This window comes from Takifugu rubripes, chromosome 15, assembly GCF_901000725.2.
Source record: "Takifugu rubripes chromosome 15, fTakRub1.2, whole genome shotgun sequence".
Taxonomy (NCBI): domain Eukaryota; kingdom Metazoa; phylum Chordata; class Actinopteri; order Tetraodontiformes; family Tetraodontidae; genus Takifugu; species Takifugu rubripes.
Genome location: NC_042299.1, coordinates 16,307,626 through 16,327,625, shown reverse-complemented (window position 1 = coordinate 16,327,625; position 20,000 = coordinate 16,307,626). Strand labels below are relative to the sequence as shown.

Here is a 20,000-nt window from a genome sequence, read left to right as displayed (position 1 = left end):
TCTTTTACATCCTAAAAAATGTCCTGAAGGACCTTTGGTCTCTGCACTTCCTACCCTGGCCCTCATCGTCCTTCTCTCTATCTGTCCCCTGAATATTCAGCTCAGGAAGACGAGGAGCATCTGGAGACGCCTCTGATGACGTCTCGGCTCGTCTCTGATTCTACAAAAGCTCCAAACACCGCCCGATGTCCACCCAGTTCCCGGCTCCCCTCTTAAATCCGGGTCCATCCCAGCTGACCAGGACCAGTATGTGTCCAGGGAAACCCCGCCAGCTTGATTCCCGCTCCCTCCACGTCACAAACTGAGTTGAAAACACGGATGCGAACTGAAGCTGCAAGTGCAAACGAACACCCAGATCTTCACCTCTGACCCCAGAGGGAATATTTCAGTGACGGCTCCTAAAGCAACAGAGGAATATTAGCTCCTTATCACGGAGCCTTGTTATCAGGATGGGCTCATCATCCCAGCTGGAACCCTTTCTAGGAACGTGTGATTCCTGGGGACAGCAGTGGTCCCTCTGGGAGGACAGGAACGCTGCAGGACTGTGGGCCTGCTGGGACGATCGGCTGCTCTCAGTCCCACAAACGTGCTTCCCAGATTCTCTGCGCCTGTCTCAGCACTTGTTGGAGCACGCGTTCGCGTTCGGCCTGTGCCTAAATATAGACCGAGCACGTGGGATACGGACAGGCGGACCGTTTCCAGACCTGCGAATATTCCATGACAATGAACCTTTACTATGATGCTGTTCACAGCCAGGTGGGTCAGTTGTGGATTCACCAGAAGAATCAATCGTTTTTGAGTCAGGAAATCTTATATTCTGCTGCATATTTGAAGGAGATAAACCATAAATCCTTCTGCTTTGCCCCCTGAAGGCATTGTGCTGTCAGGAAGTCACACATTAACCCTCTGGCTGGGGTCAATGGATTTTTATCACCCCCTGAATATTTGACATATTTGGGTCTCTTTTCTAATCTTTCATGATGCGGCAGACGTGAGCGCTGACCACGTTCTTCATCCTCATCTTGGCGGAGAGCGTGAAGCAGAAAGTTCTGCTCTGCCAGACACTTTAACAGCAGCCTGATTAAATGCAGCCTGTTTATAAGAATTCCTAAAGTTCTGTGTTTTAAGAGTTGTTTGAGGGTTGCAGATTTACACTGATTGAGTTTAATGAGGCAGCCTGATGCTGAGAGGGCAGGAAGAAAAGGAGAGCAGCACTGTTGCGTGTGTGTGTGTGTGTGTGCGTGTGTGTGTGTGTGTGTGTGTGTGTGTGTGTGCGTGTGTGTGTGTGTGTGTGCGTGTGTGTGTGTGTGTGTGTGTGTGTGTGTGTGTGCAGCAAATCCTTTGTATTCAGTGAAATCTGTGATGTTTGAATGTTCTGATCCACGTGGCAGCCGATGGAATCTAACCTTCAGTCAAGATGTGATGCTTTGATTGGCTGGACTCGTTAATTTGGAAGGTAGCAAATCCAACAGAAGACTGAAGACCGACAAAGCTCCGTGAAGGTCCAAAAGGGAGTTGATTTTAAAATGTTCTGGACTTACCGTGGTGTTCTGCTCCTCCTCCGCAGCGTCGGCCTCACTACAGGTAGCATCATTTTGGACTTCCAGGACATCTTGCCTGAGGTGATCCCACTTTCTCCTCAGCAGGGCAATGGAGTCACACACAGGAGCCTAAACACACACACACACACATGTAAATATGTCCTGAGGGTAAATTCTGGTTAATCTGACCCTGAGTTTTTTGAAGTGAGCTGTAAAAATGTGCTGAACCAGCAGGTGAACGTCGCGTTCCCTACGACGCCTGCATTCTATCTATTGGTGTGTGTGTGTGTGTGTGTGTGCCCGTCTGCGTGTGTGTTTTCAGAGTTCTGCTTGTGTTTGTGCATCACTCGCTGCATACGGCTGTGAGGCGCACAACCTAAACCTTCATACACCCTCCATCCTGGGCCCTGACTCACACACTTGGTGAAGGAAATGAACACACCACGTTTGTGAGCTCCATCTGCCAATGAGTCCCAGAGACTGATAGCAGCACATAGGGCCCCTTTGAGGAGGCCAAAGACCCCAACACCAGCCCCCCCCCCCCCACACACACACACACATGCAGTCACAAACACGCCTTTCTGTTTACTTCCAGTCCGGCGCCCTTCACCTCGTCCAGTGTAACAGATATCAGCACTCGCTCGGGCGGTAAAGCCACTTCCTGTGTGTTACAGCCCCACAGCTCCAGATTCCTGCACACAGGAACAGAGGACCGCCTACAGGGGGCAGCACACAGGGGGCAGCACACAGGGGGCAGCACACAGGGGGCAGCACACAGGAACAGAGGACCGCCTACAGGGGGCAGCACACAGGGGGCAGCACACAGGGGGCAGCACACAGGGGGCAGCACACAGGGGGCAGCACACAGGAACAGAGGACCGCCTACAGGGGGCAGCACACAGGGGGCAGCACACAGGGGGCAGCACACAGGGGGCAGCACACAGGAACAGAGGACCGCCTACAGGGGGCAGCACACAGGGGGCAGTATTAGAGGTAAGATCGGGCCTAAAAAATCCAGCCCGACCCGACCCAGGCCCGCGGGCATTAAAGCCCGACCCAGCCCAAGCCCGACCAATTTACTTGATTTGCAGGCCCGAGCCCGAAGCAAACCCGAAATTTAAATTTATCCCATAGTATTTTGGGCAGAAAAAACGCAAGATCTTTTAAGGTTAAAATAATCTACATATTTTTATGATCATGATAAATGAATGGAACACAGAATAAGAGGCCAGACAAAGAGAGTGAAAGAGAAATCTTGATGCGCACTCGCTTAATTACGCGGAGAAATACTGCAGCCCACTAGGCTTTAAATAGAATAACGCAAATCAAATAAATGGTAAAAGATATATGAAATTGTTATTTCTATACTTTTGTTTCAACGTTTTAGTGTATATTTTTATAAACAAATATTTATTAAAAAAAAGTCAGCGAGAGAGAAGCCCGGCCCGACCCGACCCGAACGTAATGATTGACATTTTACGCATTTTAAGCCCGACCCGAATTTCGGGTTGGGTCGGGCTCGGACTCGGGCTCGGGCTCGGTCTTAAGATCTTACCTCTAGGCAGTATACAGGGGGCAGCACACAGGAACAGAGGACCGCCTACAGGGGGCAGCACACAGGGGGCAGCACACAGGGGGCAGCACACAGGGGGCAGCACACAGGAACAGAGGACCGCCTACAGGGGGCAGCACACAGGGGGCAGCACACAGGAACAGAGGACCGCCTACAGGGGGCAGCACACAGGGGGCAGCACACAGGGGGCAGCACACAGGGGGCAGCACACAGGAACAGAGGACCGCCTACAGGGGGCAGCACACAGGAACAGAGGACCGCCTACAGGGGGCAGCACACAGGAACAGAGGACCGCCTACAGGGGGGCAGCACACAGGAACAGAGGACCGCCTACAGGGGGCAGCACACAGGAACAGAGGACCGCCTACAGGGGGCAGCACACAGGAACAGAGGACCGCCTACAGGGGGCAGCACACAGGGGGCAGCACACAGGAACAGAGGACCGCCTACAGGGGGCAGCATACAGGGGGCAGCACACAGGAACAGAGGACCGCCTACAGGGGGCAGCACACAGGGGGCAGCACACAGGGGGCAGCACACAGGGGGCAGCACACAGGAACAGAGGACCGCCTACAGGGGGCAGCACACAGGGGGCAGCACACAGGAACAGAGGACCGCCTACAGGGGGCAGCACACAGGGGGCAGCACACAGGAACAGAGGACCGCCTACAGGGGGCAGCACACAGGGGGCAGCACACAGGGGGCAGCACACAGGGGGCAGCACACAGGAACAGAGGACCGCCTACAGGGGGCAGCACACAGGAACAGAGGACCGCCTACAGGGGGCAGCACACAGGAACAGAGGACCGCCTACAGGGGGCAGCACACAGGAACAGAGGACCGCCTACAGGGGGCAGCACACAGGAACAGAGGACCGCCTACAGGGGGCAGCACACAGGGGGCAGCACACAGGAACAGAGGACCGCCTACAGGGGGCAGCACACAGGAACAGAGGGACCGCCTACAGGGGGCAGCACACAGGGGGCAGCACACAGGAACAGAGGACCGCCTACAGGGGGCAGCACACAGGGGGCAGCACACAGGAACAGAGGACCGCCTACAGGGGGCAGCACACAGGAACAGAGGACCGCCTACAGGGGGCAGCACACAGGGGGCAGCACACAGGGGGCAGCACACAGGGGGCAGCATACAGGGGGCAGCACACAGGGGGCAGCATACAGGGGGCAGTATACAGGGGGCAGCACACAGGAACAGAGGACCGCCTACAGGGGGCAGCACACAGGGGGCAGCATACAGGGGGCAGCACACAGGGGGCAGCACACAGGGGGCAGCATACAGGGGGCAGTATACAGGGGGCAGCACACAGGGGGCAGCATACAGGGGGCAGTATACAGGGGGCAGCACACAGGGGGCAGCACACAGGGGGCAGCATACAGGGGGCAGTATACAGGGGGCAGCACACAGGGGCAGCACACAGGGGGCAGCACACAGGGGGCAGCATAGAGGGGGCAGCATATGGGGTACAGACCATAATAAGAGCAGAGTTATACAGCAGAGGGCTCTCAGGGCTCATGAAATGTTAAGAGGCTCCTCCAAAGTGTTTACAGAGTAAAGAGCTCTTAATGCACGTTTGCTAAAAGACCATTTCATCATTTGACTCATCCATCTCAGGGATGAGAGCACTGCTAATATCTTGATAACATCTGACAACATCTGGAGACTATTGCAGCAACACTGAAGTACATCAGAGAACTGAGCAGTATTCAAATATTGCAGCATAACCCTAACCCTAACCCTTACTCAGCAATATAAGTCACCACAACTGATACTGACTAAACGTGACCACATTAGATCCTCTGGGAACAACCATAACCACAACTAATAACCTTTAATCATAAATGTTTATGGATTTTATCTTTGGTAACTGATTATTTTAAAACCTTTGAATGACAAAATGGCATCAACAACTTTTATTGACACAGAATCTGTATCATTCATTTGGATTCGACCTCCTGCTGAATGGAAGGGTGCAACACTTCCTCTGGTTTAGTGCTTATTTACAATCCCAGAGAGACGCGTCGGTTCCTTTACGGTATCTGATCAATGTTCCTCTAGTTTCTCCAAATTGCTGCTAATTTGTTCTGTCTGCCAGTTTCCCCAAGTATGCAGTCGTTTATGTCAGGCAACATAAATGACAGAGCTTAATTTGACTCGGCAGCGCTGTAAAAATGGCTGCCCCCTCCCTCACTCTCACGTCACTGAAGCACCCCCCCATGTGAAGCTGCTCTGGGAGGCTGAGGTATGTGATCTGCCCTCACAATCACAAACACGGCAGTTATCTGGACTTAAACATGAAACACAAACAGGAAATCTCCAGCACTGCCGAAGGAGTGGGAAGGTCATCTAAAGCAATTAGATCTTTTTAAGCAAGAAGGAGAAGTTGCGAAAGAATTCATGTGACAGTTGAACTATGATACAGGAAACAATTCACACTAGTGTCCCAGAGGAAGATTTAATATTTCCGAAGCTCAAATTACAAATGAATGTGTAAAATCGGATGATTTCCGTCCTTCAACTCATTTGTCATGACACAGGAGCAGCAGTGTCTTCAATTAGCATTAGCCGAACGTTAGCCCACATGGAATGAATGCGGACGCACAATCAAGCTCCTTCTGACCTAAAGGTTTTCAAATATGCTGTGACTTTAAAAGCTACACTGAGAGCGTCAGAAAAGGAGAGAACAAATTCTTTCACTCAGTCCAGGAAGGACAGACGGCATGAACCAGTGTGTGTTGTCTTGTGTTGTCTTGTGTTGTGGGTCCATGCCAGCAATTGAGGGCTTTTCTGACAGGTGTGAGAATGCAGTCAGAGACGCATTCACACCGATGGACACCTGCTGGGAACAGTGCATGCTGGGAGATGTCGGGGGGGTGAAAAATGACAGGAATGCAAGATTAAAGGTATATCTTGCCAAATATTGACAAAGAAAACAGGACTGGAGGCTGCCCTGAGGAAATTAAAACTGCCGGCAATCATGTGTTCTACATCTTCCCAATTAACTGCAGTCATCTCTGAATGTATGTGCATGTTTTTTATGTCAGTGATTCCCATTTACAATGGAATAGATTCAATTTATATGATTTGAGTTGAACAATGTGGAACTGGCAGATTTGTCTTTGCTTCCCTCTAGCGGCGGTTGTGATTAATACACAACAAAGACGCTGAACGAAACAGATCCGGTTTGCAAGGATCCACAGAAATAACAAGAGTTGGTCAAAAAACTTGCTTTCAATTCCAAAATCTGGTAACTATATTGGAAAATACACTGATAAGTATTTTACGATTACAAAAAAGTAATCACACACTGTATTTGTCCACTCCAGAAACAAAGTGTGAAACATACATTAGTCTTCTATCTGGGCCGCAGTCGCCTGTTACCTACTAAAGCAATGAAAAAAAGCTGATTATGCAAATATTTGTAGGAATATTTTGGGGAAACACCATATTTAATATCATCCAACTACAACTACTGTGTACTATTAAATAAAACATAGTAAACCACATGTTTTCTTTACAGGAATGACATCCTAACTAACTAACTGACCCTAACCCATCCTAACTAACTAACTCACTGACCCTAACCCATCCTAACTAACTAACTAACTAATCCTAACCCGTCCTAACTAACTAACTAACTAACTAACTATCCTTAACCCATCCTAACTAACTAACCCTAACCCATCCTAACTAACCCATCCTAACTAACTAACTAACCCTAACCCATCCTCACTAACTAACTAACCCTAACCCATCCTCACTAACTAACCCTAACCCGTCCTAACTAACTAACTAACCCTAACCCATCCTCACTAACTAACCCTAACCCATCCTAACTAACTAACCCTAACCCATCCTAACTAACCCTAACCCTAACCCAAGCAACACACGTTCACTCACCTGCTGCTTCTCATGGTTTGACAGGGTGCCCTGTTGCTCCTGGTTACCTGTGAACACAGACTCGCTCTCACTTGAGGGATTTCGTGAGTCCAGCGGAACGCTCTGTGGACGGGCATCAGGCTTCTTCCACAGGACCTTCCTGTTCCTGTTCCTGTTCCTGTTTCTACGGTGACGACTGACCAGGAGTTCCTTAAATTGTAATGTCTCTGGAAAAGCATCCTCACCATCACGACTGGCTCCTTCCTCAGTGGTGGACGGAGAGGACTCCCTGGTATCGGAGTTCTCAGAAGCAGAAATGGTCTGGTTGTCATGGTAACAGAATACAATAACACTTGGCTCGTGTTTAACGAGTCCAGCGAACAGTCTTCTGGTGTAATGACAGATTGTGGCATGTGGTCAGAATGACTTCCTTCCATGTCAGATGTTAATTCTACTGTGGCTCCTCCATCCAGCTGAGAAGCTCCAGGAGCTGGCCTCCTCTGTGACCCCTCCACCTGCAGGACTGTTGCAGGGGCCACTGCTGCCTCGCTCCCATCCCAGAGTCCATCACAGCAGCGGGGCAGAGGAACCAGCTCAGACATGCTTGTCAGGCTTCTGCAGGAACTTGACATCAGAGGTCACCGCGACGACCCCCTGCTGCTCAGGCAGCGCAACAGCCAAAAATAGAAGCAGATAGAGCAGCAGTGAATATCTGCATTTAACCCAAAGGATTATTCTATATGTGGATACATCATCTTTATCATTATTACTTGGAGAATAATAATGTGACTGTTTCTATTATGGAACATTCTGAAACCAGAGGGTGTTTGGATGCATTTCAGATTCAGATTTGGAAAAAAAAAAGAATGGAAAACTGCTGGCCTCCTGATGGGTGGATGATGGGTGGATGGATGGATGGATGGATGATGGGTGGATGGATGGATGGATGATGGGTGGATGGATGGATGGATGATGGGTGGATGGATGGATGGATGATGGATGGATGATGGGTGGATGGGTGGATGATGGGTGGATGGATGATGGGTGGATGGATGATGGATGGATGATGGGTGGATGGATGGATGGATGGATGGATGATGGGTGGATGGATGGATGGATGATGGGTGGATGGATGGATGGATGATGGATGGATGATGGGTGGATGGGTGGATGATGGGTGGATGGATGATGGGTGGATGATGGGTGGATGATGGGTGGATGGATGATGGGTGGATGGATGATGGATGGATGATGGGTGGATGGATGGATGGATGGATGGATGATGGGTGGATGGATGGATGGATGATGGGTGGATGGATGGATGGATGATGGATGGATGATGGGTGGATGGGTGGATGATGGGTGGATGGATGATGGGTGGATGATGGGTGGATGGATGATGGGTGGATGGATGATGGGTGGATGGGTGGATGATGGGTGGATGGATGATGGGTGGATGATGGGTGGATGGATGATGGGTGGATGGATGATGGGTGGATGATGGGTGGATGGATGATGGATGGATGATGGGTGGATGATGGGTGGATGGATGATGGGTGGATGATGGGTGGATGGATGATGGATGGATGATGGGTGGATGATGGGTGGATGGGTGGATGGATGATGGGTGGATGGATGGATGGATGATGGATGGATGATGGGTGGATGGGTGGATGGATGATGGATGGATGGATGATGGATGGATGATGGGTGGATGGGTGGATGGGTGGATGATGGGTGGATGGATGATGGGTGGATGGATGATGGGTGGATGATGGGTGGATGGATGATGGATGGATGATGGGTGGATGGGTGGATGATGGGTGGATGGATGGATGGATGATGGGTGGATGGATGGATGGATGATGGGTGGATGGATGATGGATGGGTGGATGGATGATGGGTGGATGGATGGATGGATGATGGGTGGATGGATGATGGATGGGTGGATGGATGATGGATGGATGGATGATGGATGGGTGGATGGATGATGGGTGGATGGATGATGGATGGGTGGATGGATGATGGGTGGATGGATGATGGGTGGATGATGGGTGGATGGATGGATGGATGATGGGTGGATGGATGATGGGTGGATGGATGATGGATGGATGGATGATGGATGGGCAACCATCTCGTCTTTTATGTGTAAATATTAATAACCCTAATAATAATAATAATAATAATAATAATAATAATAATAATAATAATAATCTGTGGGACGGCCGTTCAGAGAAGGTTAGGGGACAGGGTTAGGGTCAGGGTTAGGGGTCAGGGTTAGGGGTCAGGGTCAGGGTTAGAGGGTCAGGGTTAGGGGTCAGGGATAGGGTTAGGGTTAGAGGGTTAGGGGACAGGGTTAGGGTCAGGGTCAGGGTTAGGGTCAGGGTTAGGGGTCAGGGTTAGGGTTAGGTGTCATTGTCCTGTCTACTCTGTAAACAGCTGCTGTTACTAACCCTAACCCTGACCCTAACCCTGACCCTAACCCTGACCCTGACCCTAACCCTGTCCCCTAACCCTCTAACCCTCTAACCCTCTAACCCTAACCCTCTAACCCTGACCCTAACCCTAACCCTCTAACCCTGACCCTAACCCTCTCCCCAACCCTAACCTTAACCCCTAACCCAGCACCCTTCTTAACCCTAACCTAACCCTAACCCTAACCTAACCCTAACCTAACCCTAACCTCAACCTAACCCTAACCTAACCTAACCCTAACCCTAACCCTAACCTCAACCCTAACCCTAACCCTAACCCTAACCTAACCCTAACCTCAACCCTAACCCTAACCCTAACCTAACCCTAACCTCAACCCTAACCCTAACCCTAACCTAACCCTAACCCTAACCTAACCCTAACCCTAACCCAACCCCAACCCTAATCCTAACCTTCTCCCATCCCTTACCCTAACCCTAACCCTAACCCTACCCCAAGGTCAATCCTAACCACATACCTACTCGCCATTTCACCAAAGTCTTCTCAGACTGGGTGATTCAACTCTCTCCCCCATCCTGTCCGGAACTCCTCGAGCCCTGGCTAATAGCCCCTCCCCCAGATATTGTTGTACTCACAACTTCAGGCTTCCAAACCGATCATGTATGGACTCAGTGATTTACTACGCGCGTTCTGTAGTTTGGTCCCATTCGACTTCCCGTAGAACAACCGGAAGCAGCTGCGCTTGTTGGTGAATATTTCGCGGGAGTTCATCAGCTGTCAACAATACAGGTCGCAACGGTCACAAACCCCACAAAAGCATGAGTTTGTGGGTGGACAAATATCGGCCAACTTCGCTGTCGAAACTGGACTATCATAAAGAACAGGCTGCTCAGCTGAGGAATCTGGTGAGCGTTAAACTTGGGCGCTGTCATAGCTTAGCGTTAGCAAGCCGCGCACGTCGGCCTCATGCAGCTAAAGTTCGTCCATTTCTGAGGCCACCAAGCAGACAAACGTCTTTTAATGGTTCCATAACAAACACGACTGCTGATATAAAAGCACTTCATTCATCACTTGGGATAATTAATAATTAAGTCCATTCATCTTGAAGCTATTAAGTAAAGGTGATTTAAAGTAGTTCTTTAAAAAGTCCACTAAAATGAATGTACCTACTTAATGAGCTGTTTTTAGGTTCAATGTGGCGACTTCCCCCACCTGCTGGTGTATGGTCCCTCCGGGGGGGGCAAGAAGAGCCGCATCATGTGCCTGCTGAGGGAGCTGTATGGAGCCGGGGTGGAGAAGCTTCGGATGGAGCACCAAACTCTGGTGGTAGGTGGCAGCGAAGGGATGAGGACTTTGTTCATGCATCCAATCAAGTTTCACACCTTTAAAAATGAAACTCTGCTCTGTTTTGCTGCTCAGGCCCCCTCAAAAAAGAAAATTGAGATTAACACGATTGCCAGTAACTATCATCTGGAAGTAAATGCAAGGCAAGGAGGACGAAGTGTCTTATTTCATCTTCTTTTTCATTGCTTCACATCTTATTTCATCTTCTTTTTCATTGCTTCACATCTTATTTCATCTTCTTTTTCATTGCTTCACATCTTATTTCATCTTCTTTTTCATTGCTTCACATATTTTGTGTCCACAGTGATGCTGGAAACCAGGACCGCGTTGTAATCCAAGAGCTCATCAAAACTGTGGCTCAGTCTCAGCAGATCCAGTCGAGCACTCAGAGGGAGTTCAAAGGTCGCCAATTAAAACCTCTACACGTGCACCTTCTCCTTTTGACTGTGTCAATCTCATACGTAGTTGTCGTTCTTTGCTCTCAGTGGTTTTGCTGACAGAGGTGGACAGACTCACTAAAGATGCCCAGCATGCTTTGCGACGGACGATGGAAAAGTATACGGCCACCTGCCGCCTCATCCTCTGCTCGACCTCCACCTCTAAGGTCATCGGGCCCATCCGGAGCCGATGTCTGGCCATCAGGGTCCCCCTGCCCAGCACGGAGGAGGTGAGCTGGAAGAATCTGGAAGCCGTAGGTTTAATAGCTTGGTGTGGTTAAAGTCACAACATCTGCTGCTCAGGTCTGCAGCGTTCTGACGGCCGTTTGTAAAAAAGAGGGTCTGCTCCTCCCTCCCGAGCTGGCCAAGCAAATTTCCGAGAGGTCTGGTCGTAACCTGCGCAAAGCACTTTTGATGTGTGAGGCCTGCAGAGTCCAGCAGTGAGTGACCATTCCTGCATGTGTGTGTTAGCGTTGAAGAAAAACCTGACATGTTCACGCATCATCTTACAGGTACCCATTCTCTGCAGACCAAGAAATCCCAGTGGCAGACTGGGTGATCTACCTCAGGGAAACGGCTAATGCCATCGTCAGCCAGCAGAGCCCTCAGAGGTAGGAGCGTCCTGGCCAACGGGTCCAGTCCCGACTGGCGCTGCAGCTTGTTGCTGTGGTTTCCAAATGTGATGGTGTGTGGAACCCTTCTTGTCCCAGGTTGTTGGAGGTGAGAGCCCGCCTGTACGAGCTGCTGACACACTGCATCCCGCCCGACGTCATCATGAAGGTATTGACTCATCTGCAGCTCTGAGACAACTGTGGTGCTGATCCAATGTTCCGACAGGGTCTGCTCACAGAGCTGCTGAACAACTGCGACGGGCAGCTGAAGACAGAGGTGGCTCACCTGGCTGCCTACTATGAGCACAGACTGCAGCTGGGCAACAAGGCCATCTACCACCTCGAAGCCTTCGTCGCCAGGTTCATGGCCATGTACAAGAAGTTCATGGAAGATGGTCTCGATGGCATGATGTTCTAAATCTTTATTTCCTCCCAATAAAAATCTGCTGCCACCACAAACCTGTTGGGGAATATGTCCCGTGTTCCCTGTAAAGACTTTAGGAAATGTGGAGCCTTCCCTTCGTCCGCTCGCTACCGCAGCTTCGTTGTTGAGCACAATAAAGAAAACTGCAAAACGACATTAAATAGTAGGAATAAAATTTGCATATTAAACTAAACCCTTTAATAGTTCTGGTCTGCTACCAACATGCAATTCCAGACCTAATAAAATAGAAAACATGACAGTGGGAGTATAGCGTATCACCTGACAACGTTCACACTTGCAGCATAAAACCTATTTAATGAAAGAAAATCCATCTTTTCTAATCTGACAGTTGAGGGTGGAAGCGACGGCTTCATCAGTAACACTCCTTGTGTCCTCTGGCTGTGTAGTAGATGACGAGGCCCAGGGTGATCAGCACCCCTGAGCCCACCAGAGTCAGGAAGCCCACCACAGGCTTCCTGACCAGCAGCTGGCAGCCGCTGCAGGGCTGAGGCCTGCTGGGACACTGCTGCGGCGCCCCCCCCAGGATGGGGAAGCCGTTGTGCCGAATGATGTTGCGGTAATTGGAGAGAGAGGCCTTGACGATGACTTCCTGCTGGACCTGCCCGTATAGGCCGAACTCTGGGTCCCGCTGGTCATTGAGGGCGTAGGCAAAGTACCCCTTCAGGTTGACCCCGTCCAGAGTGTATGCTGAGGCAGCAGAAAGGAGCCATGGAGAGAGGCGACACAACGAGCGGGTCAAATGTAAGAAACACTTCTGTGGCTGGTTTCCCCAATAAATGACCAGGTCACACCGGCATAAAATGAGATGAGCTGAGGGACCCGTAACCACCCAGTAACCTTGACTCAGCAGTTCACAGCAGTGTGTGTATTTGTGTTTTCATGTTCTGGTCGAACAACACAAGTGTGTTCCAAGTCAGCTCAAGGGTCGCTGACCTAAAGAGAATGATTAAACTCCAGCGAGACCACGGCGGAGGGTCACATTTTAGACATTGATCCCTCGCTGCATGAGGCTACACGCATGATGAAAGTGTCAACAGGCGTGTGCGTGCGTGTGTGTGTGTGTGCGTGCGTGCGTCTGTGTGCGTGTGTGTGTGTGTGCGTGCGTCTGTGTGCGTGCATGCGTGTCCCTCTCACCTTTCAGTGCTTCGTTGATGTAGTTATACAGGTAGTACACTCTTAAGCTGTCTTTGAAGCGAGCTGGATCTTCCTGGACCCCATTAGCCATCACATAGACGGGGACGTCGCAGTAGCGCTCCCTCACCTGCAGCAGCGGACGAGCGACATCGAGATTCATCGTCACGCAAAAGCAGCACGTCTGCGTCCACATCACACAACTGATTTAAGAGAATGTAAGTCATGCTGCGTGTGTTGCTCCGTCTGCTCACCCAGTTGAGGGCTTTCCTCAGGCCCCAGGGCACCACAGGCCTCGGGGACATGATCCACGTGGTGTCTATCATGTGTTGCACCTCCAGCTTTGCTGTGTAGGTGTATCTGCAGGCATGACACCGACTTGGAAAAGCTGATTGAGGACTTTAATCCAAGTAAGAATCTCCTAAAGTGCGCCTTTCATGGGGTTTTACGAATAAAAACACGATGTATCTTACGAGTCTTCCTTGGCGTGCGTCACCAACTTGGTGCTGAAGTGACTGATGGCGAAGAAATCATACGTCCCTTTAACCAAGTGATGATCGTCCTCATTAAACACTGGCAGGCTGTGGGAAACATGGAGAGATCTCATGAATCCGTGCGCCGATCACGTTTTACTGTAAAGGTTAGACAGGAAGTCTTCGATAAAGAGTCAAATGTGAATGGATTTGTACTCGAGTGAGTTGAGCTGTCGCAGCCAGCTCCTCATGCCCAGAGGATAATCGCCCGTGCCAAAGATCGGCTCTGCGAACCAGCCAACGCGGAAATCTAAAACCCTTTTAGCTGGTTCCACATCCTCCCGGCTGAAAGAGAACGCTGGTTCCACCCAGTCCATGTGGAGAGCCAAAGACACCTGAAGCACAGAACTCTTGTGAGTCGGACTCCTAAACCGACACTGACGTTGGCGTCAGTGCGGCCTCGCTGTTGCACTGACCTGTCCTCCCTGCGAGGGCCTGAAGTCCCGATCGTAAGCGTGCCAGGCCATCGCGTGTGCCCGCAGCATCTGATGGCCCTCCTGGTAGCTCACCATTTCATCGTTGGGTTCATTTAAGGTGATCCACATCTTCACGTATTCACCAAGCTCTCTGTAACAGAGCCTGGCGTAGTCTGCAAACGCCTCCGGAGTGTCCCTGAGAAGACACCCGGCGCTTCATTGCATGCACATTGTGACTGCGATGGGATGTTTTTAACGTGCAAAAATGTCACAATAGAAAATCCTAAAAGTGTAGGTGCCATTTTCGACCCGTTCCACGTCTCCCCACTAGGGGGCAGTGATAATGGTAATTGAGTGGTGAAAATTCTCTCCACCTGTTGAGCCATCTGTTAGCGTTGTCCAGAAGCGCCGGCAGGCTGCTGCGCTGGCGCGTGTGGTGCCAGAGTGTGACCACAGGTGTGATGTTGGCCTGCAGCAACTGGCGGGTGAAGCAGCTGTAGTATCTGAGTAGGGTCGTATTGGCATGAGCCACATCACCTGTGGGCACCAGCGCTGACCAGTTGAGGGAGAAATGGAAGTGGTTCACGCCAATCTTCTGGATTTCTTCCACCTGAGTTAAAGCAGCTTAAATCATCTGCAAGTTGCAAAGAGCTTTTAGGATTGTGACGGAGGAGGGGGCCGGCTAAAGAGGGCCGGCTAAAGAGGGCCGCCTAAAGAGGGCCGCCTAAAGAGGGCCGGCTAAAGAGGGCCGGCTAAAGAGGGCCGCCTAAAGAGGGCCGGCTAAAGAGGGCCGCCTAAAGAGGGCCGCCTAAAGAGGCCGCCTAAAGAGGGCCGCCTAAAAGAGGGCCGCCTAAAGAGGGCCGCTAAAGAGGGCCGGCTAAAGAGGGCCGGCTAAAGAGGGCCGCCTAAAGAGGGCCGCCTAAAGAGGGCCGGCTAAAGAGGGCCGGCTAAAGAGGGCCGGCTAAAGAGGGCCGCCTAAAAGAGGGCCGCCTAAAGAGGGCCGCCTAAAGAGGGCCGGCTAAAGAGGGCCGCCTAAAGAGGGGGCCGCCTAAAGAGGGCGCCTAAAGAGGGCCGCCTAAAGAGGGCCGGCTAAAGAGGGCCGCTAAAGAGGGGGCCCGCCTAAAGAGGCCGCCTAAAGAGGGCCGCCTAAAGAGGGCCGGCTAAAGAGGGCCGCCTAAAGAGGGCCGCTAAAGAGGGCCGCCTAAAGAGGGCCGCCTAAAGAGGGCCGCCTAAAGAGGGCCGCCTAAAGAGGGCCGCTAAAGAGGGCCGCCTAAAGAGGGCCGGCTAAAGAGGGCCGCCTAAAGAGGGCCGCCTAAAGAGGGCCGGCTAAAGAGGGCCGGCTAAAGAGGGCAGCCTAAAGAGGGCCGGCCTAAAGAGGGCCGCCTAAAGAGGGCCGCCTAAAGAGGGCCGCCTAAAGAGGGCCGCCTAAAGAGGGCCGGCTAAAGAGGGCCGCCTAAAGAGGGGCCGCCTAAAGAGGGCCGGCTAAAGAGGGCCGCCTAAAGAGGGCCCCTAAAGAGGGCCGCCTAAAGGATGGGGCCGCCTAAAGAGGGCCGACTAAAGGGGCCGCTAAAGAGGGCCGCCTATAAGAGGGCCGCCTAAAGAGGGCCGGCTAAAGAGGGCCGGCTAAGAGGGCCGCCTAAAGAGGGCCGTCCTAAAGAGGGCCGCCTAAAGAGGGCCGCCTAAGAGGGCCGCTAAAGAGAGGGCCGCCTAAAGAGGGCCGCCTAAAGAGGGGCCGCCTAAAGAGGGCCGCCTAAAGAGGGCCGGCTAAAGAGGGCCGCCTAAAGAGGGCCGCCTAAAGAGGGGGCCGCCTAAAGAGGGCCGCATAAGAGGGCCGGCCTAAAGAGGGCCGTCTAAAGAGGGCCGCCTAAAGAGGGCCGCCTAAGAGGGGCCCTAAAGAGGCCGGCTAAAGAGGGCCGGCCTAAAGAGGGCCGCCTAAAGAGGGCCGCCTAAAGAGGGCCGGCTAAAGGAGGGCCGCCTAAAGAGGGCCGCCTAAAGAAGGGGCAGCTAAAGAGGGCCGCCTAAAGAGGGCCGCCTAAAGAGGGCCGCTAAAGAGGGGGGCCGCCTAAAGAGGGCCGCCTAAAGAGGGCCGCCTAAAGAGGGCCGCCTAAAGAGGGCCGCCTAAAGAGGGCCGGCTAAAGAGGGCCGCCTAAAGAGGGCCGCCTAAAGAGGGCCGGCTAAAGAGGGCCGCCTAAAGAGGGCCGCCTAAAGAGGGCCGCCTAAAGAGGGCCGGCTAAAGAGGGCCGCCTAAAGAGGGCCGGCTAAAGAGGGCAGCCTAAAGAGGGCCGCCTAAAGAGGGCCGCCTAAAGAGGGCCGGCTAAAGAGGGCCGCCTAAAGAGGGCCGGCTAAAGAGGGCCGCCTAAAGAGGGCCGGCTAAAGAGGGCCGCCTAAAGAGGGCCGCCTAAAGAGGGCCGGCTAAAGAGGGCCGCCTAAAGAGGGCCGCCTAAAGAGGGCCGGCTAAAGAGGGCCGCCTAAAGAGGGCCGCCTAAAGAGGGCCGGCTAAAGAGGGCCGGCTAAAGAGTGCCGCCTAAAGAGGGCCGCCTAAAGAGGGACGGCTAAAGAGGGCCGCCTAAAGAGGGCCGCCTAAAGAGGGCCGGCTAAAGAGGGCCGGCTAAAGAGGGCCGCCTAAAGAGGGCCGGCTAAAGAGGGCCGCCTAAAGAGGGCCGGCTAAAGAGGGCAGCCTAAAGAGGGCCGCCTAAAGAGGGCCGCCTAAAGAGGGCCGCCTAAAGAGGGCCGGCTAAAGAGGGCCGCCTAAAGAGGGCCGCCTAAAGAGGGCCGCCTAAAGAGGGCCGCCTAAAGAGGGCCGCCTAAAGAGGGCCGCCTAAAGAGGGCCGGCTAAAGAGGGCCGGCTAAAGAGGGCCGCCTAAAGAGGGCCGCCTAAAGAGGGCCGGCTAAAGAGGGCCGCCTAAAGAGGGCCTACTTGTTGTCGGACGGTGGCGTAATCCGCGCAGTGCGGGCTCCGACGTAAAGGCGGTGCGTTGAAGCCCTCCAGCTTCTTTAGCTGTCCATTGTTGGAGATGTTCCACAGGTAAACACTGTGGTCTGAAAACTGGGTGGGCGTGGTCTCCACCTGCAACACACAGGACGTGCTCTCGCATAAACACACGCTCGCCCGCCACATCACGTCACGTCACGTCACGTTCACCTCATATCACTCAAATAAGCCCCAAATGGGGCAAACTGTCAGCTGTGGGGTAGTGGCTCAAAGCTGGACTTTCACCATCACAACAGCGTAATCAACCAGAGGCCGACAAAGATCGCTGCCCTCACTCTTATGAAATGATTAATAGATCACAAGTTAAAATAATTAAACTTCAAACCTCACTAGTTCAACACTGAAGTTTCCCTCTAGGTCACGAAGGAACATCTCGTTCCAGACTAATACTGCACAGAACGCACGAGCAGGCACAGGAGCGTGCTGGGTTCACACATGTGCACCTGAATGGAGTTGGCCGACACTCCCCAGACAAAATGGCAGGGGAAGGTTCCGTGGGCCGGGCTGTTCTCTGGAAGCTCCGGGAAGCCGTTCTTCTGGATGACGTTTCTACGGGACAGGAAGCATCGTGACGTCGCCGAGAGGCTTCATACGCTGCAACAAGCTGGCATCAATCAGTAGATCGCTGCTTCACATACACCTGGAATCTCTGTGTCACATAAGAGGAACAAAGAGCACCTGTAAAAGGTGGCGGAGGTCTTGGGCTCCCTCTTCATGTCCGGAGTGTTGAAGTCCACGTAGTAAAGCCCCCGTCGTATCCCGTACTCTCTGTGCCACTCGAACCCGTCGATCAGGGACCAGGCCGTGTATCCGATCACCTTCACTCCGTCGATGACGATGGCTGCATGGCAAAGACGCACAGGATGCAGTCGCTCACAACCGTTCTACCGGCCTGGCCTGAATGTCAGCGCTCACATTTTAGCGCCTCGGCGATGAACCTCTTCAGGTAGTACATGTGTTTCGGGTCTTCGGTCTTGGTGTTGCCCAGGACGTACCTGAATTAGAGGAGCAGCAGAATCCACCAAATGTGTGTAGAAGAGATGAAACTGGGTGGAGGACAGCACGGAAACCTACCAACCGCTCTGGACCACAAAGATGGGAGGCTTGTTGTACTCAGCGTTGACCCAGTAGAGCAGCTTCCTGAGGTCCAGATCCTCGTGCTGGCCGAACTTCAGGCTGTCGTTGATGAGCTGGAAACTCAGCACCGCCCCGTGAGACAGGGCGAAGAAGTCTGCTGTCTGCCGCACCTGCTCCCGCTCCTCCCTGGAGAAGGAGGGCAGCCGCGAGCCCAGCCGCTCCTTCATGCAGGCAGGATACTCCCCGTCTATGAACAGAGGCCTGGCGAACCAGCCCAGGACGTGGTCCAGGGAGCACTGGCACTCCCGCAGGCTCTCCAGGCGGGTGTGACTGGGATTGATCCAGTGCGAGGACAGGGCGATGGACAGCTTGCCCCACTGGCGGGGTCGGTAGTGGCGGTCGTAGAGATGCCAGACAGCCGCATGAGCCTGGAGAGAAGAGAAGAGAAGAGCAGCAGGAGTTTCCCTGTTCCGCTGATTAAAAGGAAAGGAATGAACAGATCACCCGATATGAACCTTTCTATTGTTTTAGCACAGTCACTGTAACTTTACACAAACTGCACTTAAGGGGTAGAAACGACGACAGTGAGTTTGTGTTCTAGGCTTCTTTATGTGTCATTAATTATGTAGCATTAATGGGTCATTTCAGTCCTATTCCAGTTTAATTGATAATAATTACCTGTATTTGAAAATATTCATTTGCAATGTTTTTGAAATAGTTTGTTCCTTTCATCAAAACCTCTAAAGTTGAATTTCACCTAAGACCATTTTGTATTTATTTCAATAATTTTGCACATTATGCATTTCTGTAAATCTACGAACATTTCGAGAGAACTAACAAAGCCGACGTTTCACGCGTTTTTACGCCTCTAGCGACACCCACCTTGAGGAGATTGTGGCCGACTCTAAAAGGGAGATCTGGGTCGCTCTTGATCCCCGGGGCGACCACCCCGGTGCCGTACCCGTGCCGCGCCACCACAAACGGATTATCGATCGTGATCCAAAACTTCACATCATCCCCGAATGTCTGGAAGCAGAAGTCGGCGTAGTCCCTGAAAATCGCGACCATCTCCGGATTGGCCCACCCACCGAGGGTCTGCTGCAGGTGCTCCGGCAGGTCCCAGTGGTAGAGCGTCACCACCGGCTGCACGCGGATCTCCTTCAGCTTCCTGATCAGGTTTCGGTAATAGTTGGTGCCAATTTCGTTGTGACTCCCGCGGCTGCCGTTGGGGAATATCCTGGACCAGGACAGGGAGAACCTGTAGTGGCTCACGCCGAGCTGCCGGATCGCTCTGATGTCGGCGTGGATGTTGTGGTAGCTGTCACTTCCGACGTCCCCGGTGGCCATCCGGTTACCGCCGCGCGTAAAAGTGTCCCAAATGGAGAGCCCTTTGCCGTCCTTCTCGAACGCGCCCTCCACCTGGTACGCCGCAGTGCCAACGGCCCATATGAAGTCTTTGGGGAATGTGTCGTAGAGGAAAGCCTTGTCGCCCGGGTAGGGCAATTTACTGAAACGCCCCCACGTTTTTAACCCAGCGTTGGGACTCCCCGCTGCGGAGGTGAACGCGAGC

The 20,000-nt window shown here is 52.4% G+C and overlaps 2 protein-coding genes across 2 annotated transcripts in view; one reads left to right on the top strand and one right to left on the bottom strand.

The window, feature by feature from the left end:
- The first annotated feature begins 10,143 nt into the window (after window positions 1–10,143).
- On the top strand, window positions 10,144–12,295 carry LOC115252627 (replication factor C subunit 3). Its single transcript, XM_029848267.1, has 9 exons — window positions 10,144–10,349; window positions 10,633–10,770; window positions 10,864–10,931; window positions 11,093–11,190; window positions 11,274–11,455; window positions 11,529–11,665; window positions 11,738–11,836; window positions 11,936–12,005; window positions 12,063–12,295. Exons 1-9 carry the CDS (start codon window positions 10,263–10,265, stop codon window positions 12,252–12,254), a joined length of 1,071 nt encoding a protein of 356 aa, XP_029704127.1. The 5' UTR covers window positions 10,144–10,262; the 3' UTR covers window positions 12,255–12,295.
- A 253-nt stretch (window positions 12,296–12,548) lies between these two features.
- Window positions 12,549–20,000, bottom strand: part of LOC101077596 (klotho) — a 7,867-nt gene continuing 415 nt past the window's right edge. Inside the window, exons 1-13 of the mRNA XM_003976903.3 lie at window positions 19,313–20,000; window positions 18,428–18,858; window positions 18,269–18,348; window positions 18,032–18,194; window positions 17,797–17,902; window positions 17,279–17,428; window positions 14,736–14,971; window positions 14,362–14,557; window positions 14,102–14,280; window positions 13,886–13,993; window positions 13,667–13,772; window positions 13,416–13,542; window positions 12,549–12,968 (exon numbers count right to left, since the gene is read on the bottom strand). The exon at window positions 19,313–20,000 is cut by the window's right edge and continues 415 nt beyond it. Coding sequence (XP_003976952.1) covers window positions 12,634–12,968; window positions 13,416–13,542; window positions 13,667–13,772; window positions 13,886–13,993; window positions 14,102–14,280; window positions 14,362–14,557; window positions 14,736–14,971; window positions 17,279–17,428; window positions 17,797–17,902; window positions 18,032–18,194; window positions 18,269–18,348; window positions 18,428–18,858; window positions 19,313–20,000 — 2,905 coding nt within the window. The 3' untranslated portion in view covers window positions 12,549–12,633. The remainder of the gene's footprint in view (window positions 12,969–13,415; window positions 13,543–13,666; window positions 13,773–13,885; window positions 13,994–14,101; window positions 14,281–14,361; window positions 14,558–14,735; window positions 14,972–17,278; window positions 17,429–17,796; window positions 17,903–18,031; window positions 18,195–18,268; window positions 18,349–18,427; window positions 18,859–19,312) is intronic.